Source organism: Periplaneta americana, chromosome 8 (genome assembly GCF_040183065.1).
Source record: "Periplaneta americana isolate PAMFEO1 chromosome 8, P.americana_PAMFEO1_priV1, whole genome shotgun sequence".
NCBI lineage: Eukaryota > Metazoa > Arthropoda > Insecta > Blattodea > Blattidae > Periplaneta > Periplaneta americana.
The window spans coordinates 51506448-51534073 of NC_091124.1; the positions used below are offsets into that span (position 1 = coordinate 51506448).

A 27626-nucleotide genomic window follows, 5' to 3' on the forward strand; every position below is an offset into this window, starting at 1 on the left:
ACAGCCAAGGGACACTAGAACTAATTTTTGAAATTTTTACAATTTTAATCCGATTTCTTCCATTTTTAACTGTCAGATGCATTAAGAGTAAGGTATGTGCACATTTTCAGCTCATTCAAACTTCTAGCACTGAACTTAATTTTATTGTAATTATGCACATTAGTGATAAAATCAAAATGTTCCAATTCATTACATTTAAATACAGCAAGTTCATATTTTTTTTAAGGCCTCTGATTCACGGCAATGGTTTAACATAGAGGCAAAAAAATCTCTTACTGTCAACTTCCTAAATTCCAAAGGAATATTTTCGTACAATAAATCGAGAATTGATTTTTTTATCATTTTTTAAAACTCGGTTAGTGATCCTTAAGGGGGGAGGTACACCTTTCGCTAGTATAATTTTACTATATTTCAATTTTTCCCTCAGAATTTATAGGTCCTCTGGAAACAAAACTTGGCATACTTAATATACACCATTTGTACAGCTGTAAATGATTTTAATGTTTTTTTTTAACAAAATAGTTATTTTTTTAATTATGAAACATTTTTGAGAATTTTTTTTTCAGCCGGACAAGATTTAAAACACCCAAAACGTATCTAAGATAGCTTAATGGAAATTTGCATGCATATAAAGTTCTGTCATGTGACAAACATACAATCAGATCTTAAAAATAGAATGAACAGTTCATTTTTTTTTTAATAATAGTTATCAACATTTCTAGAAAATAATAATAATAATAATAATAATAATAATAATAATAATAATAATAATAATAATAGTAATAGTAATAATGCATATAGAGTGTTAGTTGGGATGCCGGAGAGAAAAAGACTTTTGGGAAGGCCGAGACGTAGACGGGAGGATAATATTAAAATGGATTTGAGGGAGTTAGGATATGATGATAGAGACTGGATTAATCTTGCACAGGATAGAAACGATGGCGGGCTTATGTGAAGGCGGAAATGAACCTGCGGGTTCCTTAAAAAGCCATTTGTAAGTAATAATAATAATAATAATAATAATAATAATAATAATAATAAATGTATTTATTCTGGAGGTGTTAAGGCCATCAGGCCTTCTCTTCCACGCCACCAGATATATGTATACAGCCACCGGCGTGGCTCAGTCGGTTAAGGCGCTTGCCTGACGATCTGAAGTTGCGTTCGGGCGCGGGTTCGATCCCCTCTTGGGCTGATTACCTGGTTGGGTTTTTTCCGAGGTATTCCCCAACCGTAATGTGAATGCAAGGTAATCTATGGCGAATCCTCGGCCTCATTTCGCCAAATATCATCTCGCTATCACCAATCTCATCGACGCTAAATAACCTAGTAGTTGATACAGCGTCGTTAAATAACGAACTAAAATAAAAGAAATATATGTATACATACAGCTTAAAACAAATTAATAACATTCATTCAAACAAGGACGTTTACAATGACAGTAATACAAAACAAAAAAAGATAATACAAAAACATTAAAAAAATTTAATTCGTATAATATTAAACAAAGCTTAAGATGTATAATTAATATAAAATAAAATAAAAATAAAAATATTTTAAAACTAACTTGGTAGAGATTTTACTGTTTATTGAAGACATGTTTATTGAAAACAGATCAAAAGAAGAATTATATCAAAATTCAAATATATGAGTACTTCATCAAGCGCTGCCCGGCTGAAAAAAAAAAACAATAAAAAATGTTTCATAATTAAAAAAATAACTATTGGATTTTCAAAAACATTACAATTATTTATTGATGTACAAATAGTGTATTTAAACATGACAATTTTTTTCCACAGTATCTATAGATTCTGAGGGAAATATAATGAAATTATACTTGTGAACGGTGTACTTCCCCACTTAAGGAACCGCCCTTGGTACGGAAGTTAAGTTTAATCCATAATAATATATAATTAAACGTAATTGGAAATGTACATGGAGAGATACATTTTTATTTAGTGTGATAAATATTCATTTATAAGTCGGATGAGGGGGTCGTTCACTCTGAGGGTCGTGCTGGGGTGCAGACACTCACCTGGAACACAATGTGCGAGAGGTTGTCCTGGTCTCGGTCGAGTGGCTCCAGCAATTGCAGCTTCTTGCCGTTGAGGATGAACACGGGCTTGTCTTTCGGGAACACAAGGTCCAACGTCACGTCTTTGAAGGGGTCGCCCACGATAGGCAGCTCCGCGGGGCTGGTGCTCTGGCTTATCTCTGAAAGAAACAAGTGCAAAACGGAATTGTAACAACACGCTTCAACGATAATGGGGATGCACTGCATAGGTTACTGGCTTAATCGTGATGGCTCACTGGCTGGGACAAAGGGTTTCTGCAGATTTTTGTCAGATTAATACCGGCTATAGTGTAGCAATTTTTCGAAATCTAAGATCTTTTACAGCAGGGGTTTTCAACTCGCCCAGGATGAAATAGGGTAGATGAGGGTAATTGTAAACAGGGAGTAATTTTAATCAAATACTTACTTACTGGCTTTTAAGGAACCCGGAGGTTCATTGCCGCCCTCACATAAGCCCGCCATTGGTCCCTATCCTGAGCAAGATTAATCCATTCTCTATCATCATATCCCACCTCCCTCAAATCCATTTTAATATTGTTTTCCCATCTACGCCTCGGCCTTCCTAAAGGTCTTTTTTCCCTCCAGCTTCCCAACTAACACTCTATATGAATTTCTGGATTCGCCCATACTTGCTACATGCCCTGCCCATCTAAAATGTCTGGATTTAATGTTCCTAATTATGTCAGGTGGAGAATACAATGCGTGCAGTTCTGTGTTGTGTAACTTTCTCCATTCTCCTGTAACTTCATCCCTCTTAGCCCCAAATATTTTCCTAAGCACCTTATTCTGAAACACCCTTAATCTCTGTTCCTCTCTCAAAGTGAGAGTCCAAGTTTCACAACCATACAGAACAACCAGTAATATAGCAGACTGGATGATAAAAAGTTTCTCAACCGAATAATAACAGGCATTTCCCATATTTATTCTGTGTTTAATTTCCTCCCGAGTATCATACTGTTGCTCCCAGATATTTTAACTTCTCCACCTTTTCAAAAGATAAATTTCCAATTTTTATATTTCCATTTCGTACAATATTCTGGTCACGAGACATAATCATATACTTTGTCTTTTCGGGATTTACTTCCAAACCTATCTCTTTACTTGCTTCCTGTAAAATTCCTGTGTTTTCCCTAATCGTTTGTGGATTTTCTCCTAACATATTCACGTCATCCGCATAGACAAGCAGCTGATGTAACCCGTTCAATTCAAAACCATCTCTGTTATCCTGGACTTTCCTAAAGGCATACTCTAGAGCAAAGTTAAAAAGTAAAGGTAATAGTGCATCTCCTTGCTTTAGCCCACAGTGAATTGGAAACGCATCTGACAGAAACTGACCTATACGAACAATTTTAAACAAATGCTGTGAGAAATACAAAACTGTCAATATAAAAATTTTAATTCGGGGGAATATTTAAATTAACATGTTGGCTAACCTACAAAGCAGTTTGGCGCCAAATAGGTGTAACTGCTTAGTTGTGAACGAATGTTTTGTAAGAGTCTACAAAAAAAAAAAAGGTGAGAAAGAATTTTGCTTCACTTTCATTTTTGGCATTGTAAGTAAACGTACAGTGCTATTTTTGAAGAATATGTTGTTTTTATGAGTAATGTAAAGTAGTTAGCATTTATTACAATGGTTTTGAGATCTCCCATAACCTCAGTTCATTAAATTATGACGTGTTTACATTTGCCCCATAGTTTTAATTGCTTGGGGGTAATTGTATACATATAAGGTTACATTTCGTACTTTTCAGTAATCAAAGACCCCCCCCCCATCCAACTACACTGTAGAGAATTTAGAGAGGGTTGTCACAGATGTGAAAAATAGTAACTACAGTTATCGTGAAGCTCAGGAGAGGTACTGAGTTCCTATATCGTCATATATCATAGGTTAAAAGGACGAAATGTACCAGTGACCAAAATTGGAGTTGGGAGGAGTACAGCTCTTTCTTCTGAAACAGAACAAAACATGTTCAGTGTCTGATAGCCCGTGCAAAAATTTGGTGTTTACAATTACCCCCTCTCAAAGGGGTAAATGTAAACTAGCAATTAAACGTTAAAAAAGTCAGCCTTATTATTTTAAACTCATTTTAAGGGAAAAGAAAGATGTAAAAATAACACAATGTTTCTTTTTTTTTAGATTTAGATTTTTTAGATTTAGATTTATTTATTTAACCTGGTAGAGATAAGGCCGTCATGCTTACCGTTGCTGAAGGTTGTGTAATGTTGAAATATATTTGAAATCAGTAAAAAGTGTTTACAATTACCCTGGTCTACCCGATTGCAACTGATGGACTATTAACAATAATAATCCGAGACACGACAGCCCATGAAGTACCATGACCGACCAGCCGGTTGCTGGCCTCACGTTCACATGCGGAAGCAGACGTTGACGATCATCCAACCAGAATGGAGGTATCGTGTGGTTAGCACACTGCCTACTGAAGGATGCATTGGAAGGGATGGTGAACGGGATAAGAGTTGGGGGCAGAAGAAGATATCAGATGACAGATGACATAAAGATATATGGATCATGAGACAAAGAGGAAGGCAGAAAATAGGAAGGATTGGAGAACGCTGGGTTTACTGTGAAAAACCAGCCCTTGGGCAGAACACTCAATGAATGTACTCGTACTTCTTTTTATTTTATTTATTTTTATTTATTTATTTATTTATTTATTTATTTATTTATTTATTTATTTATTTATTTAACCTGGTAGAGATAAGGCCATGAGGCCTTCTCTTCCCCTCTACCAGGGATTACAACTACAATATTAAGAATACAATTACAATTATAATTACAATTAATATTAAATTTACAGATACAATAAAAATCAAAGTACTAAAAGATTAACTGATTAATAAAAGCTAGACAGTTTATTGTAAAAGTTAAGAAGAGAGAAGCATTTCTTTTATTGATTAAGTAAAAATTAAACCTACTCTACGCAGTAAGAAAATGCTTAAAAAGCTTACTTTTGAACGCTACTAAATTCCGACAGTCTCTGATGTCACTGGGTAGGGTATTCCGCAAGCGCGAGAGCGAGATTGTGTATGATGATGAATACGATGATGTCTTATGTGTTGGTATGGCTAGTATACGGCTATTCTGCGTGAGTATGAAGAGATTATGATATGATGACAGGTAACTGAAACGGGAGGCAAGGTAGGTAGGTGTAGAAGTGTGAAGGACTTGGAAAAGGAGAAGAAGAGAATGAAAATTTCTACGTTCGTTAAGCCGTAGCCAGTTTAGAGTTTGGAAGGATGGGGTAATATGGTCAGCGCGACGGACATCGCAGACGAAGCGAACACAAGAATTATGAACACGTAATTTTTGCGACTGGTTGACATTGAGGTTAGTCAGTAGAAAATCACAATAATCGAAGTGGGGCATTACTAGTGTTTCCACTAGTATTTTTTTGAGTGAAAGGGGAAGGAATTTTCGAATGCTGTTTAAGGAATGTAGTATGGAAAGCACTTTCTTGGTATGTTATCTCTAACGCTATTGTTTTAAAAATGGAAATAAATTACAGATCTGTAGTCTTAGAAGTTTAATAGACAAATACATCTTATAGAAGATCGATATTGGATTATAAAACATCCAGCGAAATATAAGAATATGGCGTCAGCGCGAAATGAAGACCTATAGTTACGTTAGATGAAATGTTGACTTACTTTACCTTGAATTCTGGAAACTAGCATGGCAGATAAACACGCTGGGAACTACGTACAAGGCAGAGTTATGCTCCCATTGAACAGCATTTCTCTGGCAGTTGTGCTACAGTTTCTTTGTTTTTTACTTTAGAAATCGACAGATAGGTGAAACACACATGCGGTGTGTAATTTCATACTTAATCTGTATTATCAGGTGGATGTTCTCTTGCAAACGGCCCGTGGGCACGATCATGTTCCGGAAACTGGCGTAGCCTACAGTGAGGTGTGTCTAGGGTTAACGGTCAGTCAACCAAGCCGAGCTGACAAACCGGCACTTCGTGTGCGCCGGGAATACCAAGCGCTTGCACCTGCTACCAAGGCCAGACTTCTCGCTTCTTCCCTCTTGTTAAATGCACATGCTACGTTTGGCATTCTTGGTCTCATACCGAAATTTTGAGTTTGTTTAAATGTAATTTCAACAACATCATGTTCGCTCCGTGGTTTAGACATCATAGTCTGTTCCACCTTCACAGTAGGCCTAATGCATCTTCTGTATGGTCTGCCTATATCTCTTTCACCCAAAAGTCTGTAATTCAGTGATCTCCAAAAGCTGTGTCGCGACACATGCCCCTGTCTCCACTCAAGCGTAACCATGACATCATATCCCCACCCCCTGTTTACAGTCATCACTTCGATATAAGTAAAGACTTTTACCAGCAGCGGACGTACGCATGTAATGTTACAAGTGTGTAGGATAATATGTTTCGATGTCTTTTCGAAAGCAGATAGTAAGTAAAAACTTAATTTTAAGGAGCATGGAAGGAAAAGTATTTATTTTGTGCAGATGGCAAAAATATGAGATACTTAATTTGTTGTAAAATTTTAAATGAAGTATAAAAGAACAATGTACGTTGTCATTATTTTTCTTGTTATGAAGACTACCACGCCCTTACCTGTAACTTGAATAATAAGCGAACAATAAAAAGTAATGGCTTCTATGTCTTAATCGGAGTAAAATACTTCGACGTTTTTTTCGACGTTTGTAGTGTAATTTGTATATTTCATTAATAAATAAACAATAAAAAGTATTGGCTTCTATGTTTTAATCGGTGTAAAATACTTCCACGTTTTTTTTCTACGTATGATTGTAATTTAAATATTTCATTAAGAAATAAACGATAAAAAACATCGGCTTCTATGTCTTACGGAGTAAAATACTTTAACGTTTTTTTTAAGTACGTAGTGTAATTTACAACTTCGTGGCCAGCCTGGTACGTTTTTCTAATTTCAAATTACTGCTGATGTAAAGTACACGCTCTTTCTATGTTAAATAAGAAAATAAATTTATGTTATTTTATTAATAATACAAAAATAATTAATAGGAGGATAAAAAATTAACATGGAAAAAAGTGTCTATAGTTAATAAGTAGAAGAATATTATATTGCTTTCGTTTTTTGGTCACAGTCCGTCTCTGCACTGTTATTCACTGCATTACCTGAGGAGATACCCACTCCACCCCTCTCCACCCCTGGTGTGCGGGTTGCATTTCTATTACGTCACAATTTCGTGGTGTTTGTCAACCACTGCTGTAATTGAAGTTTTGTTTCGAACTCTTGTGTTATCCATCCAGTATAAATGTTGCAGCCATTTCAATCTACTCGTATATAGTATTATGTCTTCATTTACTGCCTTTACTTTCAATTCTTCTGTGATTACTTCGATCCAAAAATCTAGACGTTCACGAAGAAGTTCATTGTATTGCTGATGGTGGGAGCAATCGTAGGATCGATATCACAGCTATAAATAGGAATAAACAGACAGCCGAAATAATTGATCCTACGATCACATTTGAAATCTCAGCCACTCAACCATCTGAAGTGAACGAAGAGAAAAAGAAAATCTACGAGCCCACGATTCAGTACCTATCGGCGAAATACAACATTGAAAAAATCACAGTTACCGGTCTCTTCTTTGGAGCGAAAGGACCATTCCGAAAGCCTTTGTAAAGTGGAGAGAAAAATACAAGCTGACGAGAGGTCTTCAAGATGCCATCGTCACCACCATTAGAAAATATTGGGTCAGACCAATAAATATAAATATATATGAGGAGCATCGTTTCAAAACGTATTATGTGCAACTTACAGTTTTTTTACATAAACGACGAAAAACTGGATTACTCGTAAGCCAGAAAAGTTTTGAAAACACTATACAAAACCATTTTTATGTACTGGTTTCACAGCCAACAAATATGACGACTTGGAACCATCAGACTTCACAGCATGAAAGATAAATAAATAGAAAGTAACAAATTTAATTTCGTCCACTGGGGGACTTAATACGTTTTGAAACGATGCTCCTCATATGTGGTAGGCTGACCAGATTTTTTATGGTCCAGCAGGGGACATTGGCAATTTCAACAAAAACCACAAACGCTTATCTAGTCACTCTCCGCTGAAATGTTGCATAAAATACATGTAATAGTAGATATAATGATAATACTTCGCACATTAAATTTGTAGAGTATCTTAACTGTTTTAATTAAATGCATAAACATACGTATATATCTTGTCTCTTGAATGTATATTATGCTTTTATCCATTCTCATTTAATGTATATGTCATTTATTTGGGGACATAATAAGAAAACTGCTTTGAGACCTTTACAAGTTATTCAAAATAGAGCTTTAAGAAATTTATTGGGTTTTCATTATTGGACTCCAGTTAAATATCTATATCAATTTTCGTTCTACCATTTTCATGTACAAAGTTGTTAACAATTTAATACATAGTAATATTACATTTCAGTTTAATAAAGATATACATACTTATTTAACAAGAAAAAATGACATTTTTTTTTCTCAGCGTAGCTCAGTAACTTATGGAACGAAAGGACTTAACCATTTTTAACAACAACTTTTAACCAACTTCCTTTAGAATATAGACTTTTGCCAAATTGCCGGTGTTTTAAATATTGTTTAAAAATACGTTTTTGGGAAGATTATTTATTTTAATTCTCAGTTGATTGATTTATTTCATGGTTTCAAACTTTTTCTTCTTCTTTCTGCCAAAAACTTTATGTCATCTTATTATTTGTTCTTATTTTGCTTTCTTTCTTTAATAAATTCTTGTGTTATTGTTTGTTTTCACAGATTGTAGTTTAGTTTCATGACTTTTTCAATTACATTGTATAACATATGTATGTGTTCTTGTATAGCCCCTACATATGAGTAATACTCGTTGGGGCATACTCAATAAATTAAAAAAAACTTCTACACATAATTATAGTCACTAAGAATTCAATTTTAGTACTGACGCATGCATGGATGTCTTTCGCATAACATTATACACACTGAACTCTAACATACATATTTTACAAATAATTGTTTGAAGAATGTATCTTTTTAAAGGTCTGTTCATTCCCATACACCTTCACACTAAGTTCTTCATAGAGAAATAAAAGTTTGTTTTCACTTGTAACAAAGCTTTAACTGTTTCAGTTTTCATTCTTGAATTTTCATCAGTCCAGATTGAGTTCATTGCGGAGAAAAGTCTTTCAAATGATGAATTATTGACTGAAAGAACATGACTAATGACACTATTTTGAGAAGATTTTCAAATGGAATGGATTTTTATTTAAATGTTGAAAAATATCATACCACTTTTCACCTGTTAGTTTGTCACAAAATTCCTCACTTTTTGAAGTACTTAAAAATTGACATTCTAACACTTCCGCGCAACGCTAATGAAGGCAAAGATGCTATGTTCTTCTCAAAGAGTGCAAAATATCTCGTACTGTGCTCGATGGTTCTTCTGTCTCATACTGAGAACCGTTCAGAAATGTGCATGAATCGCAGCAGCTTCATCACGATCCTTAAATATTTACGTGTAAAATGTTATTGAAACAAAATCAAAGCTTCTGGGGCAAAATTAATTTCTGGGAACAAAAACGGGGACATTTGCTCCCAGGGGACAGCAATTCAAAACCGGGGACTGACTCCGAAAATCGGGGACATCAGGTCAGCCTATTATGTGGTCTAATAAAATGCATCCATTTGTATTTCTTAAGAATTTCATCTTTGATGCTTGTATTTTATTCTTAACTATTCTTGTCTATATCCATGTCTCACATTCGTACGTTAATAAAGGTTTGGTCATCGTTTTATAAAATTTAATTCTAATGTCCCTTTTTGTTTTATTTTTTAGTGTTTATCCATCAGGATTACTGTGAAGATTATGAGTAATAATTCATGTTCTTATTGCAGGTTAAAAGGAGCATCTTCTGCGGACCTCTAGAAAAAGAACTAAGGGAGAGACTAGTGAAGTGCTTTGTATGGATTATGACATTCTATGGGGCAGAAACATGGACATTACGACGAAGCGAATAGAATTGTATGAAATGTGGATATGGAGAAGAATAGAATGTGTGAAATGGACAGACAGAATAAGAAATGAAGCTGTGTTGGAAAGGGTGGGTGAAAAAAGAATTATGCTGAAACTGATCAGGAAGAGGAAAGGAATTGGTTGGGTCACTGGCTGACAAAAACTGCCCACTGAAGGATGCACTGGAAGGAATGATGAGCGGGAGAAGAGTTCGAGGCAGAAGAAGACATCAGATGATAGACGACATTAAGATATATGGATCATATGAGGAGACAAAGAGGAAGGCAGAAAGTAGGAAAGATTGGAGAATGCTGGGTTTGCAATGAAAGATGTGCCCTTGAGCAGAACACTGAATGAATGAATTGCAGGTTGCCAGCCTTCAGATAAGTAAGTAACATATTGGGGTCGCCAACTCTAAGCTTTCTGACATGCTTGATTTTTATAAGGTTTAATCCCGTAAATGATTAACTTCCCTACGGCTAAGAGCCCTTATGTCCTTGGTTAGTTTTGGTCTATCCCGGGCATGTAATTTCCGCGGTACCACCCGTATCTGAAAGGCATCCCAGCCTTCATTTATAACCTTTTGTTTTCCTTGTTAGGAGGGAGGGAAGGAACATGGCACACACTACGACCTGAGGTCTATTGTACACCCCTGATATGGAATGAGTTGCGTGCCCACCGATCCTGTACACGCACAGACCTAACCACTTCACCCCCTAAACGACCGGCCCCTACAGCCAACAGTCCAGCTTCGGCAACCCCCCCCCCCAAAGGCTCCCTTAACGGTCCGAGGCGGAAGTCCTCCCCCGAGAAGGTCTGCCCCGGGTTCCGTTGCAGAAACTATCCACCATCACTTGAATACAATCCACGGAGGCCGATCGATGGAGCCAGCAGCTTCGGAGGGCCGCCTGTAAAGCGATCTGAAAACCAGATGAAGTAACGGGATGATGAATGAAAGGATGATAGGGGAGGAAAGGAAGTGATGAAAATGAGTGGGGTTCCAATCGCCTGATAAAGTTACCTGATATTCATCCATAGGATGAGAGAAAAACCCCGAAAAAGCTCACCCAGGCAACTCGTCCCGGCCGGGGATCGAACTCGCTAACCCTCAGTCACAACGATGGACATATCATCATCATCATCATCGTCATCTCCTTCATGTATTAGATCATTACTGATCTGTTCCGGCTCCAAAGTATAGTTGATCACTCCATCTTTTGGTTGGTCGTCCTAGACTTCTGTGACCTTGAGGCTTATAAATTAAGATCATACGGGCCGCCTTTCTTCATTCATTCTGCTGACGTGTTCAAACCATTTATCTCTATACTAGCCGTACCCGTGCGCTCCGCTGCACCCGTTAGAAATAAATATAAAGTAATTACATAATTAAAATAGGACGTTTGATCCAGGGAATATTCGTGTTTGATAGAGGGATAAATCGTTTAATATGTTACTTAATTTAAATTATATTTAAATAATTAAAATGGAATCATTTTGGTCCACAGAGCACTCATTTGGTGCAATGACAATTCCTTTAACATGTTTCTTAATTTTTATTACATGCATCCATAGTTCAATGAACATTGACATCATTTACATTTAATGTGTATACTTTATTTTATTTGTAATATGTTTCCATTGAATTATGGTAATAACTTAATTTTAACTCTTGTTTTCTACGTATTCAGTAAATGGCGCTTGGCCCACTATGGTTCTGAACCCTTCAAATAACTTAAGTAACTTAAATTATATTATATTATATTATATTATATTATATTATATTATATTATATTATATTATATTATATTATATTATATTATATTATATTATATTATATTATATAAAAAGTGTGTTGATAACAGATGTACCCCGATAAGTAAGTTTTCAATTTGTTATGGGGGCTCTTGAATCTCAGGAGGAACAAATTTTATTTTAAAACAGGGCAATATAATCTGCTTGGCTCATTACCCAAATTTTTTGCATTGCATTTAATGCATATGTATTTTATGTATTTTAGCTCGATTCAATTGAGCATAGTTAAAATTTGGATTATAAAATAATGAAATGCTAAGCTAACGTATTATTACTGCATACGAAATCAATACACTCTCGTTGGTCGTTAATTCTCTGAGATAAACATTATTTTAAGAAATACAGGAAACGAATACACAGAATAGCCTATCAAGTTTTCTGTGCATAAGAAGCTATTTTAATCTTACCTGTCCTCAATTCACTCAGAAGTTACTGTAATAACATTATAGCATTATATCCATACAGAGAAACTACACTTTCCAATGGTGAAATAATAATTAATTATACAAATCGGTTAATTTAGCTTCCGATATTGCTTCATACGAACACAAACATTTTCTGTAGGCTATGATTCATAGCTTTCGATTGTTGTTGACCAAGGCCCCTTATAGACGAAGTCATTTGTTTATTTCATTACACGGCCTTAGATGGCAGTTATTTTAATTTTAAAACTCATTTATCTCATTAAATATCAGTCCTATCAAAATTTTTCAAAGACTAAAACTTATCGGAAATGATTTTTAAAGAAATTTTTGTTATGTAACATTTTTCATAAAAATCAATAATAAGCGAGATATTTCGATTTATTTAATTCAGGCCCCCTTATAACCCCCCTTTTAAGTAATGTATTTTGAATGCCATATAGCCTATGATCTAAGTTACAACGAACTTAATTTATATTCCAATTTTCATCGAAATCCGTTCAGCCATTATCGCGTGAAAAGATAACAAACATACAGACAGACAGTCAGACAGACATACAAACAAAAATTTCAAAAAAGCTATTTTCGGTTTCAGGGTGGTTAATTATATATGTTAGGACCAATTATTTTTGGAAAATCGAAAATTACCAGAAAAATTTCGGCTACAGATTTATTATTAGTATAGATTTACAACGATGGACATTTACAACCATAAATGTTGTCTAGTAAATTATTTAATGTCATACCGTAACGAACAAGATTATGATATACAAGCTATTTTTATTATTTTTATTATTATTTTTATTATTATTATTATTATTATTATTATTATTATTATTATTATTATTATAGTCTACTACTACTACTACTACTACTACTACTACTACTACTACTACTACTACTACTAGTCCACACCTGTGGAGTAACGGTCAGCGCGTCTGCCCGCGAAACCAGGTGGCCCGGGTTCGAATCCTGGTCGGGGCAAGTTTCCTGGTTGAGGTTTTTTCCGGAGTTTTCCCTCAACCCAATACGACCAAATGCTGGGTAACTTTCGGTGCTGGACCCCGGACTCATTTCACCGGCATTATCACCTTCATTTCATTCAGACGCTAAATAACCTAGATGTTTATACAGCGTCGTAAAATAACCCAATAAAATAAAAAAATAAACTACTACTACTACTACTACTACTACTACTACTACTACTACTATCCACCGTTGGGGAGTAACGGTTAACATGTTCAAATCCTGGTTGGGACAAGTTACCTGGTTAGAATTTTTTTTCGAGTATCTCCCACCTCAACAAATTGAAGCAGAATTCTGGTTAACTTTCGGATTTGAAATTCATTTTGCCTTCATTAATTTCAACTTCATCTACCATCTTACTATATTTTAAAGTCGACCGAAGATGCAGCAGATGTATTACCGTGACTTTCATACAGATGGCATCTATCTGAGGGAGATGCGTAAGTCCCAGGAACTCGAAGGGGCTTTCATAGAGGACTCTGTTGGACAGGCTGATGTGCAGCTGAATCGATTGCTGGCATCAAACAGTGAATTAAGATACCTACAGTAATGTGTTCTTCAAATCAATATACAGGATGCAGAAGGATGGAGTATCGTGATTTGCATACAGATGGGATTGATCGCAGGAATTTACAAACGTTTCCATGGGGGCGGAGATGTATGGTTCTGTCGGACCCAGGTGTTGTAGTTGAATCGATAGATGGCACCAAACAGTGAACCACGATACTTACAGGAATGCAGTCCTGAAGAGATTTCTATAATCATATGAAGTGGGCAAAATAAGGCTCAGGCTGCGGTGCCAGTAAGAAAAATTTACTATTATCACTACTAATATTACTTACGTTTCAAGTAAAACAGTTTAGTTTAAACATAAATAAAACTCAAAATTGATAATAATTATGCTCATAGCCAAGTTAACATTTTAGGAAATACTGTTGGCAGAAGACTAACCTGGGAAAACCTCATGTCCATTCTTTTCTATATAAGATTTTCAGGATAATTTATTTATTACGATGTTTGAAGTGTTTGGTTCCCAAAGGATGCATTTTTTTCAGTAGGCCTATATTTGTTTATGGTATTATATTTGGAATAATTGTAGTAGTATTAGAAAAAATACTAGTGCTACAGAAAAAGGTTGTATGTATTTTAATTGGCTCTGCACCTGATGCCCATTGTAAACCTTTATTTATAAACGAAAGGTTACATAATCTTTAATAACCTATACAGAGCGATTCACTTGCCACTTACTATTAAGTTTTATGCAAACCTGTATTTTTTTACCATGCCCACGACATTGCCATACACAAGAGATTTCAACGCAAGATTAGGTGTGAAATTTCTATACCTTCGGGGTGGATAATTCATTAATTGGAAATAGGCAACCCTGCATTTTATAGCATGCCCAAGACATTGCGGTACGTAAGAGATTTCAACGCAAGATTAGGTGTGAAATTTCTATACCTCCAGGATGGGTAATTCATTAATTGGAAATAGTTAATCCTGCATTTTATGGAATGCCCGTACGTGCGAGATTTCAACATACGTGTGAAATTTCTATACCTTCAGTGTGGGAAATTCATTAATTGTAAATAGGCAACCCTGCATTTTATAGCATGTCCACGACATTGCGGTACTTAAGAGATTTCAACGCATGGTTAAGTGTGAAATTTCTTTACTTCCGAGGTGGGTAATTCATTGATTGGAAATAATCAATCCTGCATTATATTGAATGCCCGTACGTGAGAGATTTCAAAGTACGTGTGAAATTTCTATACCTTCAGTGTGGGAAATTCATTAATTGGAAATAGGTAAACCTTAATTTTGTAGCATGCCCACGATATTGCGGTACGTAAGAGATTTCAACGCATGGTTAGGTGTGAAATTTCTATACCTTCAGTATGGGTAATTCATTGATTGGAAATAAGCAACCGTGAATTTTATAGAATGCCCAAGACATTACAGTACGTAAGAGATTTCAACGCAAGGTTACATGTGAAATTTCTATGCCTTCAGTATGGGTAATTCATTGATTGGAAATAAGCAACCCTAAATTTTATAGAATGCCCAAGGCATTACGGTACGTAAGAGACTTCAACGCAAGGATACGTGTGAAATTTCTGTACCTTCAGTGTGAGCAATTCATTGATTGGAAATAGGTAACTCTGAATGTTATAGAAAGCCCAAGACATTACGGTACGTAAGAGATTTCAACGCAAGGATACGTGTGAAATTTCTGTGCCTTCAGTGTGAGCAATTCATTGATTGGAAATAGGTAACTCTGAATGTTATAGAATGTCCAAGACATTACGGTACGTAAGAGACTTCAACGCAGGGATACGCGTGAAATTTCTATACCTTCAGTGTGATGGAAATAGGCAACTCTGAATGTTATATAGAATGCCCAAGACATTACGGTACGTAAGAGACTTCAACGCAAGGATACGTGTGAAATTTCTATACCTTCAGTGTGAGCAATTCATTGATCGGAAATAGGCAATTCTGAATGTTATAGAATGCCCAAGACATTACGATACGTAAGAGACTTCAACGCAAGGATACGTGTGAAATTTCTATACCTTCAGTGTGAGCAATTCATTGATCGGAAATAGACAATCTGAATGTTATAGAATGCCGACGACATTACGGTACGCAAGAGACTTCAACGCAAGGATACGTGTGAAATTTCTGTACCTTCAGTGTGAGCAATTCATTGATTGGAAATAGACAATCTGAATGTTATAGAATGCCCACGATATTACGGTACGTAAGAGACTTCAACGCAAGGATACGTGTCAAATTTCTGTACCTTCAGTGTGGGCAATTCATTGGTTGGATTGTGGGCAACTCTGAATGTTATAGAATGCCCAAGACATTACAGTACGTAAGAGATTTCAACGCAAAGCTATTTTTGAAATTTATATACCTCCAGGGTAGCTAATTCCTTCATTGAAAATACGTTACTCTGCATTTTATTTGGTTACCGAAGAAAGTTAGCTCCAGCTGATATTAAACATTTTCTTCGTTTTAAAATGCTAATTAAGTAAGTTCCTGTAATAGGTTCTACTGACAAATTTTAATAACATATTATGTTTTAATATATACACGTATTTAAGTGTTGAAAGCACAACCATTTTATAATACGTACACGAACTGATGACCTCATTTAGCAGTACATTTAGAACAACGCTTCATAGAACGGTCTAATTATTTTTAAATATTTCCGCGTCCGTATCTCAGCAGTAGGGCGCTGGTGTTCCATCAAGGCTGTCTGGCTTTCATTCCACGCTCAATCTTTTGGCTCTATTGTGGCATATAGTCTCTCTTTCTCACACTTGCCTAGTTTTTTTTTAATTAATAGAGAATTATAATGTCACCAAGTGAAAAACCGGGCAGAGTTCTGATGAAGTGTTAATATAAATTTTATGTGTGCTTGCTCGGCGAACGCAGAAAAATCTCTCAAAATTTATCACTGCAGTTTGAAGAAACAAATATACTTACGAGTTCCTCGACTTTCTTCGATGTCCAAGATAATATTTGACTGCCCGTTCTCCTCTTCACATAAACCTGAAAAGAAAGAAATCACATATATTAATGTATAAATCAGATATGTTAAATACAAACATTTTTTCAACAATAACCTTTCTTCGAGAGATTTCATATCCTATCGGGACACACATCCTAGAGTTTATTTGGTGTTCTTTCGACATACGTACACTAGATTGTTACACGTTGGGATTCTACTTTCCTAGCACTGTTTACTGCAAAATATCTTATTCATTTCATTTTGTCTTTGTAATCAGTTCCTTAAGGGTCCCATAAGAATTTCTCTCAGACGCTTGGTAACCACCTCAGTTGATAGAGCATCGTAAAATAAACCAATTAAAATAATAAAATGGTGTGTTACATTAATATTATAGCTGATAAAATGTATTATTCCCTTTATTTAAAAATGGAGTGCCTTTTTCATGTTTTAATTACATTATTTTTCATGCCATTTTAAGAATTGTAAATACCTAAATAGCCAGGCCTTACTCATTTCTAATGTTTGTGTTATGCTATTATGGGAAGTTTCCTAAACATTTGGGAAATTATAATGCCAGAAAAGAACTTCATCAGAAAGAACTGAAAAACAAGGTTGCTAATGACCTTGTTGACAACTGTAAATCTACATTAGATAACATTGATTTGCTAGGCGGAGCTCATCGTACTGTTAATATTAGGAGAATGAGAGATATAATATTGAAGAGAGAGAGAAGTCGTGGAAATACGAAGAAGAGATAGCTACGAACGACAATTAAATCGCTCTGGAGTGGTAAACTGAGGACCTTTCTGAATATTTTAATAACTAATAAGACTACACAAGGAGTAGTATTCAGACGTAAATAAAATTAAAAGCCATATTGCATCTACCTGTAATATTTTTTTACAAATTATGAAACAAAAAAGATCAGTAATTATTAATCGTGTAGTGATTAAAGGGTATTCTTTATCACCGCCACTTTTTAATATATAAGCCACCTTGACGATATCGTGCGGAAATGGCAGATGGATTTGAAGAAGTACTTTAAGGGGAGAATGTAGGTATGTTTGGTCAAAAATCTCAATATTTCTAACATTATAATCTGAAAAATCCAAGGATGATTAAAAACATTCTTGTCTACTAGTGTGCAAAATTGTATGATTCTACCTTAAATACATTCAGAGAAAAAGGTACATAAAGTGCACCAATTTAACGTGGCGGAGATAGGGACCTACCGATACCTACTCTTAAAATCAACAAATTTTTAGACATAACACTTTTTGCTGAAGTTCAAATTTTATTTATTACCTCAGAGGATGATTTATAAATATCTATTTTTAAGCTGTTAGAGGAATAAGCACAATAAGAACCAAAATTATTATTCCGGATGGTCAAACCCTATAAGAATTAGCAAGTAAATTATTTGAGTTATTTAAGTTACACAATTTCTTATATAAAAAAGAAGATATTTTAGAAAAAAATTAACACATTTAAGTACCTGTGTGACACAATTTTAAGGAACCCTTAAAAATACGAGAAAAGAAACTAAACACGCCTTATATGAATAATGACAATCCATATGCTTCCGAGTTTTGACTGTAGAAAACAAGAACAACATTCAGAAGCAATAGAATTGAGGTTCCTGACAAGTGTAGAGCGTTTTACATTTCTAGACAAAAAGAGAAATCCTGACATTTAAGATGATCGATAACTCAGTGTAGTAATAACTGGACAGACTATATGAACAGAATAACAGAAGACTGCATACCAAGAACAGTACTGAAGTACAAAACAACTGGAAGAAGAAATGGAGGAAGACCAGTGAAAAGATGGGATCAGCAAGTCTGAATACTCTCTTGAAACCGGAACAAGCCTTTGAGGTGTAATCTTTGGTGGTGTTGTTGTTGTTGTTGGTGTTGGTGGTGGCGTTGGTGTTGATGTTGGTGTTGGTATTTTTAGTGTTGGTGTTGATATTGATGTTGATGTTAGTGTTGGTGCTGTTAGTGTTAGTGGTGTTGGTGTTGCTGTTCACGATGATGATAAAAATCACAGCACTATCAAATACAGATCTGCAGCACTCGGGAAAAGTGGCACAAGTCAAAAATGTTAATTTTACAGGAGAAGGAAAAAAAAACTGTCTTCACACTGGTTTATGTCGATTTAATTTTTTTCTATATGAATTATTGTAATGGGAGAAATACTTATGTCTCTTTTCCCAAGCGAGCAGATGGTCCGTAAGTTGTCAATAAATTATCAAAAAATGTTAGTGAAAACTGACTTATGCCACTTTTCTCAAGCACTCATCTTAAAACGATTCGCTTAGTTAGTTCTTACGTATGTTCAGTACTTCTACACAGCGTAGAAGTTTATGTTCTGAAACTAACTACCATAGGTAAACTTGAGAAATTTGATGTTCAACGTACCGATATTTATATGATAAATTTATTTTAAGTGCTCAATCAATGTGATTTATCTATTTGCAAATTTTATTATTTGCTATTACATCTAAAATAGATATGAACGTTTTCGCCTATTCGGCATCATCAGCTATTTAAAAATTGTCGAAATCTAAACTTAATCCATTAAATTGTACAAAGTAATATGCATAACAAAGGTGATTGATTTTGTCATGAGTTTTATGTAGCAGAATACTTATTGATAGAAAATGTTTAATTTGAATTTGTGTAATTTGTTTTACCGGAAAAATATGAAATTTGAGATTGTGGATGTGAATGTTAATACATATAACTCATGTTACATTGTTTGTTAAATACCACTCATTGTTTATTTATTTTACGAGGTTATTTTACGACGCTTTATCAACAGCTTAGGTTATTTAGCGTCTGAATGAGATGAAGGTGATGATGCCGGTGAAATGAGTCCGGGGTCCAGCACCGAAAGTTACCCAGCATTTGCTCATATTGGGCTGAGGGAAAATCCCGGAAAAAACCTCAACCAGGTAACTTGCCCCGACCGGGAATCGAACCCGGGCCACCTGGTTTCGCGGCCAGACGTGCTAGCCGTTACTCCACAGGTGTGGACAGCACTTATTGTAAAGATAAAATAGTTAAAATTGATAACATTTATAAATATTATACTTTGTGTCTAGATTAGAACAGAACACATAGTGCTATGCAATTATTACCATGTAGTCAAATGGTGTATGTACCGATATTTAGTTAACATCCCCTGGACAGCACGAATTCAAATGAAAATATTCTGTGAAGAATTGATACGTAAAGAACGAACTTTTGTTTACGATTAAAAGAATAGAGATAATGTAACCCCTTAATCACATTATATATAATTTACTGCAACTTACAATAAGAAAGATTAAAAGGAACAAAGAAAGACTTTGGGCGGAAGCAGATGTTATGATTGCAAAACCTAAGGAATTGTACGGGATTGGGAATAGTCGAAGACTGAAGTGCTTAGGCCTACTGCAACAAACCGGAAACAGATGGGGGAAGTGATAGCAAACATTACATTTAGTCGTAGATGGAAAGAAGAAAAGAGGAAGAAAGCAATGATGCCATATTTAAGAGATATTTATGTTGAAATTTTTCTTTGCTAATAAAGATTGAAAATCGACATTCGAAGGTTAGAACGAACTTAGGCTTTATCAGTAAGTGAATGAAATCATTTTAACGGTCTCAAAGAATAGACAATTTTCTTCCTTTCATTTCACATTACTCGTAATCTATAAATATGGATTAAGGCAATTATTTGTTTGGCTTTAAGTTCAGTTACAAAAGCACTGGCTTAGGGTGACTGCGGACCCGGGTTCTAATCCCGATGACAAAGCCAAGATCCCTGAGAATCTCTCAGTATTATCCTCTATCCCTCCAATATCCCTACCGAGTAATGTCAGGAACTGTCAGACATCAAATCAATTTAAGAATAGGCTAACGACATATTTTTCTAATAATTATTATTGTCAACAATAATAGCTGTTTCAGGTTTCTCAATGTTTAATGGTTATATATATATATATATATATATATATATATATATATCACAGATAAATATCTAAATTATCTCATTATTACTATTATTATTATTATTATTATTATTATTACCCTACTAATATTATTATTATTATTATCATTATTATTATAACTATTTCTTACCAGTGTTTATTATTGTCACACTAACATTAGTTATCCAATTTTCATTATTTACTTTCATGTTGTTTTATGATCTAGATATTAATGTAATAACTATGTAAGCAAATGTATTTAATTAGAATTAGAGTCTGGCTGGGCGGAAGAGAAGGCCTACTGGCCTTAGCTCTGTCAGATTAAATAAATAAATTATTATTATTATTATTATTATTATTATTATTATTATTATTTTTATCCCACCGCCACGCTACTTTTCAATATTAATTGAAAGGTTCAGAACCATAGTGGGCCAAGCGCCATATATTAAAAACGGAGAAAACAAGGGTTAAAATTAAGTGAATAACATAATTCAATGAAACATATAGCAAATAATATAAAGTATACACATTAAAACTAAATGATATGTTAATCTCCATTAAACTGTGGTATTCACTTAATTTTAACTCTTGATTTCTCCGTTTTTAATAAATGGCGCTTGGCCCACTATGACTCTGAACCCTTCAATTATCATCAATAACCTACTCAGTTTTGACCAAAACGGTGTTGTTGTGATGTACGAGTTTCGTAGTATTGTAACTGGATAACAGATGGCATCAGTCTGAGGAGGCGTAGTACGTTTTGGGGGATGGGGGAAGGACACATTAGTAGGACTTCACCGGAATCTTAAACCTACATGGCTAAATCCAAAGATGTCACCATACAGCTGAGCAACTACATATGTACAAAGAAAACGGTATTTTGGACTTCAACGAACTTTCTTTAGTCAAAAGTGAAAGTGCACAATAAGTGTAAATGCATTCGAGATTGTGGTGCGAGCCTTCTGGTTCCTCCTCCGTGTAAAAGAAGGAAAAAGTGACAGGAGATTTATATCCCTTGTATTGCGTAAAACGTCTTTATTCTTGATATGTAATTTTTAGTATAGATAATAACGTATTTAAGGATTAAATAAATATTACCACAGGCAGGGTGGGTACACTCTATCCAAAAATAATTTATTAGATAATGGAGCGATACGGATCGTATGGGAAATCTCGAGGCATATTAAAATATACAGGGTGTTTCAGAATTCCTATTACAAACTTCTAGGGGTTGTAGAGGGGACTAAGTAGATAAAGTTTTGGTTAGAAACTCATGTCCGGAAATGTATCGTTTCGATGCAAAATAACTTGAAGATCGATTCGATTTAAAATCACCCTCTTCACGGTACGCAAACAAAATGGGCTGAGGACGACTTCTGCAGTCTCCTAAGATCGTGTGTCTTCTGTTTACAATCAGTTCTACGGAGTCAGCTTTCACATCAGTTTTGATTCAGTCATTGAGCAGTACAGGACGAGACAAGACGATAGGAGAGGACAGCTGTCTCGTCTTGTACTGCTCAATACATTCCCGAACATGGGTTCCCAATCAGAACTTCATCTACTTAGTCCCCTCTACAACCCCTAGAAGTTTGTAATAGGAATTATGAAACACTCTGTATAAAATGGAGCACGACGTACCAAATGGAAAACCTCGAGACAAATTAAATAAAAAATGGAACAAGACGGACCGCGTGGAAAACCACAAGGCACGAAGTTTATCTTACAGTTCTTTCCACGGTATCACGAGTGACATCAGAGTTTACAGAAAGCTTTTCATGTCAAAACGTTATAATTTTATTACTTCTCTTAGTAGGCCGAATATAGGCGTTTCACGTCAAAAGGCAAATGTTTGATATTTTAAACTATGGTACACATGTTATTTAGAATTCATAAGATGATAAGGTATTACAGAACAATGCAGTAACGAACATTTTAAGAGAGAAAAAATTCTACAATAAGATTTATATTAAGAAAAAATTTAATATTAATAATTATATATAATAAATTTTCAGTCAAATACGCTTTTCAGTTTGTGAGGTCAGATAATCTGTTACATCACAATATTTATTACAAAGTCACTAATATTTTCGACTTTAAAAAGTCATCATCAGGTGCATGAGATGCAAAAACATGTAACGTCGGGTGAAACACTCCTCCTTGTCTGGACGTAAACAACTGAACAACTATACAAATATGGCATTCACCGCACTGCATGCTCTCCTAACAACAGCATTTGCATCACAGCTTTTTCCATCCCTTTTAAATTTATACATTATATATAACATTTTAACATAGTTAATATCAAATTGTACAAATTTAATTTTAATGATATGACCTAATGACAATATTTAGCCTTAATTGTATAAGGTTAATATCATGCTGTGCCTTTCCTTGTTTTATACACATATGAGAACCTAGCATCAGTGTTCAGCTTTACCATGTACAGTTTACCTCAAGGGGCACGAAACTTATATAGGCCTACTTGTAAATGCCAGCACGTGCATTACTTACTATATCATTAATTGTTAGATCAACTATCACCTAATTTAAAATTGTTTGCATCTCATGCACCTGATGATGACTTTTTAAAGTCAAAAATATTAGTGACTTTGTAATAAATATTGTGATGTAACAGATTATCTGACCTCACAAACTGAAAAGTGTATTTGACTGAAAATTTATTATATATAATTATTAATTGCATTCACACTTTTCTGAACCAACATGTATTTTAAAAATTTCATAGGTTATGCGGGAAATCTAATAAGCATCGATCGAAATTATTTTATTCAGAAATATATAATAGTACATTATGCAACGAGCCTATAATGATACTAATTAAGACGCAAGTATGGATATTTATGAAACGAGCGCAAGCGAGTTTCATAATATTCATACAAGCGTCTTAATTACCATTATAGGCAAGTTTCATACGACTTTTTATGCTCGACCATATTTCTAACTTGAAATTATTCAGATGTATACATTTTATTTGTATCTGACAAGATCGGAAGTGACCTTGTCCTAGGTCGTGAATTGTGAGATGTGTGCAGACGCGAAAGTATTGATTTTTTCCGAGGAACAATAATGTCATTGACCTTGATGTAACCCCGTTAAACTTGATATAGCCTTGATTATTGAATTCGACATTGAAAAACGAGATGACAAATTGAATTTATTTGAATATTATTTACAATTAACGCTAATTATTATAGTAACAGAACATAACCTTCTGCGACAGTATTGGATTTCCAGCCTTCGTGACTTTTCGATAATTCTCTTTCGATTCCATATCCGAGAATAATCGATACTTGCGGTTTTATAACGGTACAAAGCTGACTTGTCATTGGCTGAACACCTGTAAACTGAGTTGTCATTGGCTGAACACCTGTACTTTAATAAATAGGTGTACTTTAATGACATGCATTAAAGGACTGCTACCAGGTGTATAATTACTACATTTCGGCATGGTCGAGCATAAAGAATATTATTTTATAGTTTCTACAACAACGATTAAGAGGAAGGCGGAAAAGAGGAGAATGCTGGGTTTGCAGTGTATGAACGAATTTCTACAAGGGAAACTAAACTAGTCCGCAGATGCGGCTAAGTGAGTAGCGTGTTCGTTTCCAAACCAAGCAGTCCCTGTTTCGATTCCTCGTGTGGGCAATGGAAGAGATTCATCTTTCGTCCATGGGACTGAGTATTTGTTCCTTATAATATGCTGTCCTATGATGTCTCAGTGGTTACCCTGTGCTGTCCTAACCACAAGGCGAGGGAAGTCCGCACTGTGTCTGTCCAGTGTTTGTTCATAAATTTATATACCTGCCTTTAAACTGTGTTGGATTGTAAGTCGATAGGAAAGGAGTAGGTTAAACACAAGAAGAAACGAAGAGAAGTGAAACCAGGCCAGTCTGCTTTAATAACAGATAATCATTGAGACTTGAATAATTAATAAACATGAACTATTATTATTGAAAGTTTACTGTTCACACTGATTGGTCTGTAAACTAAATAATGAAAGTTCTGTTAATAATGTCTGACTCAGAAACTATTCCTGGTAGCTTGCTAAATAATCGTAAACGCGGTCGAGATATATGAAGAGAGTCGCATCTAAATTGTGTAATTTTATTGTTGAAGAATACAGAAAAAAACTGGAAAAAAACATGTTTTAAGCGCGGATGTATAGGATTACCATGAATATATGTATTTATATTACCATATGTATGAATACACATACCAGTTTAATTATAAACCTATGGCAAGGAGTAGTGTAGGATAGCCAAGAAACGATAGCGTAATAACTATAAAACTAGTGTACCTCTTCATGGCTGACATATATATGTAGTCCGAAGTCAGAGAAATGTCCAATAGGCGTGCAACGCACATGAATATTCCATTACAACCGACACCATTTTGCGACGGTCATGCCATCTCATTATAAGAAGTATAAAAGGAAATTGTGATGCTGCAAAAATAATGTATTTAGAGATTTCCACGGAAATAAGTGATTTCACCATGACTGATGCAGAAAAACAGTATTTGGTGCGCTTTCTGTGTACAGCGATTTCACCTAAACTACTTGACTGATTTCATTCATATCAATATTTACATATAAATTCCACCAGTAATCCTCAGGTAGGTACACAGGGGGCAGAGGACAATTGCCCTGGGGCCCAGCCCTCAAAGGGGATCCCTGAGGTCGGTGTTGATAAAATTATTTCATGTGTTACATAAAGTTAAAGCAGTTAAGAGAGCAGCAAACAATTAAAACTCAATTTAGATTCAAAACTGCAAAACCCATATCAATTACGACAAAGATGTATCCTATCTCCCATTCTATTCTGTCCACCGTTGTGTCTGAGGGGTTAACGAGTCTAACTTCGAACCCAGCGGTCCCGAGTTGGATTCCCGGTCAGGACGAGTTGCCTGGGTGAGGTTTTTTCGGGGGTTTTCCCTCACTCCTATGGATGAATATCAGTTAACTTTATCAGGCGATTGGAACCCCACTCATCTTCGCCACTTCCTTTCCTCATCATCCCGTTTCTTGTTTTTCAGATCACTCTACAGGCGGCCTCCCGAAGCTGCTGACTCTCTCTACCGGCCTCCGTGGAATGTAGTTAAGCGACGTTGGATGGGACCTAGTCTGGGGAGGAGTTTCGTCTCGGACCGACAGGGGGGCCTTGGGGGAAGTTGCCGAAGCAGGAATGGTATATGGATTTCTGCCGACTGTAGGGACCGGTCGTTAAGGGAGTCTTGTGGTTAGGGCGGTGCGCGTAGGGGATCTGTGGCACGCAACTCCTTCCATATCGAGTGTTAGCGCAGTAGATCTCATTAGGTCGCAGTGCTGAGCCATTTGTGTCCCTCTCAGTTAAATTCCATTCCATCATTCCCACTCTATTCAACATATATAAAAGAAATCATCTCATAATGGAGGCAAGAAGGTACAAGGGGAATTGAAACTGCCTCATTTAGAAATCGAAAGTTTACCTTCTTTATTTTTCTTCCTATGACCATGTAATGTGAGTAAATGTTGACATAATTTCACCTATAGGCAATAATATTTTAACTTTGGAAATAACAATTTTCAGGTGGGAAATGTTTTAGAGAAATAGAAGTTTGGAGAGCTGTGTTAGTGTGTACGGCACTAGCGATTCATACCAAACGTTTATAAAAATGAATGATACAATGGAACTTTTACCAAACAAATGTCCTCAATGCTCTTGGATCTGAGGGTTACGGAATGAAACCAGGCCGGTGACAACGAATTTCAAAGAGCGATAAAACCCTTAGCATGGCCTCCCCCCCCCCCGGGGGGACAGTGTCTCTGATTATGGGTTTCGTATAAAATCTGTTGACCATACATCGTCTGCGTTAAATTTCGACGGGAAAAATTTCTACATTTGAAGAATTCGAATAAAAAAGTACCATTAGTACCAGATAATGGGTCTGAATTTGTAATAAAGCAAAATCATTGTTCTAAGTTATAAAGGAAAAGAGCCTAATTTGGGGAGGTTTCCTAATTTTGGGAAGGTGGTGTTTTACCAAATACCTTACTAAGGTATTTGGTTTTACTACCAAGGAAGTGCTGTCATCGTGTGAAAAGCAAGTAAAACATTTCTGGGCAGCCTTCCGTTAGCTGAATCCGCTTGGTTTTAGTCTGAGCCAGCCTGCTTTAGCCATGAGGACGTGTTCTCCTTTTGTTACAGAAGTTAAGTTTTTGCAAGGTTGACAATTCGGAAGATTTCTAAATAGAAGTAAATATTTATTCTTATTTCAATGTTACTAATATGAATTATAAAGTCTGGGGTATCGAATTACGTATTTTGTTTCATTTCCGAGTTCAATATGGTGCTTATTAAAATTAATTTCTTTGGTAATTGTAAGTGGTCCCAATTTTGAGGAGGTGTTGGTTTCCTAATTTGGGGAACCCCATATTGCTTTTATTGTTCACATACAGTTTCGTATGAATATAAAATTAAGTTCGCAACATACAAGATATAATTAAATCGCCAAAGGCTTGTGGCTTATTAGAAAAAATAAATAGCTCTATCCTGGAAGATTCGGAGTTCGATGATCAGCGAAGTGGCTGGCAAAACATTCATTCGTCCAGAAACATGCACTAATAATGTCATATATCAAATATTACTAATGTTGAAAAGGGAATTGATAAATAAGTCCCGGGATCGAGTTCTTGCTAATATAATGTGTGATTTTTATGCCAAAGGCCCATTATCAAGACAAGATCCCGTGTGAGAAGAGGTC

At 35.4% G+C, this 27626-nt stretch overlaps 1 protein-coding gene across 1 annotated transcript in view; it reads right to left on the reverse strand.

Annotated features, from left to right (window-relative positions):
• Positions 1–27626, reverse strand: part of Cad99C (cadherin 99C) — a 466185-nt gene that overhangs the window by 185429 nt on the left and 253130 nt on the right. Inside the window, exons 4-5 of the mRNA XM_069832876.1 lie at positions 16861–16926; positions 2036–2214 (exon numbers count right to left, since the gene is read on the reverse strand). Coding sequence (XP_069688977.1) covers positions 2036–2214; positions 16861–16926 — 245 coding nt within the window. The remainder of the gene's footprint in view (positions 1–2035; positions 2215–16860; positions 16927–27626) is intronic.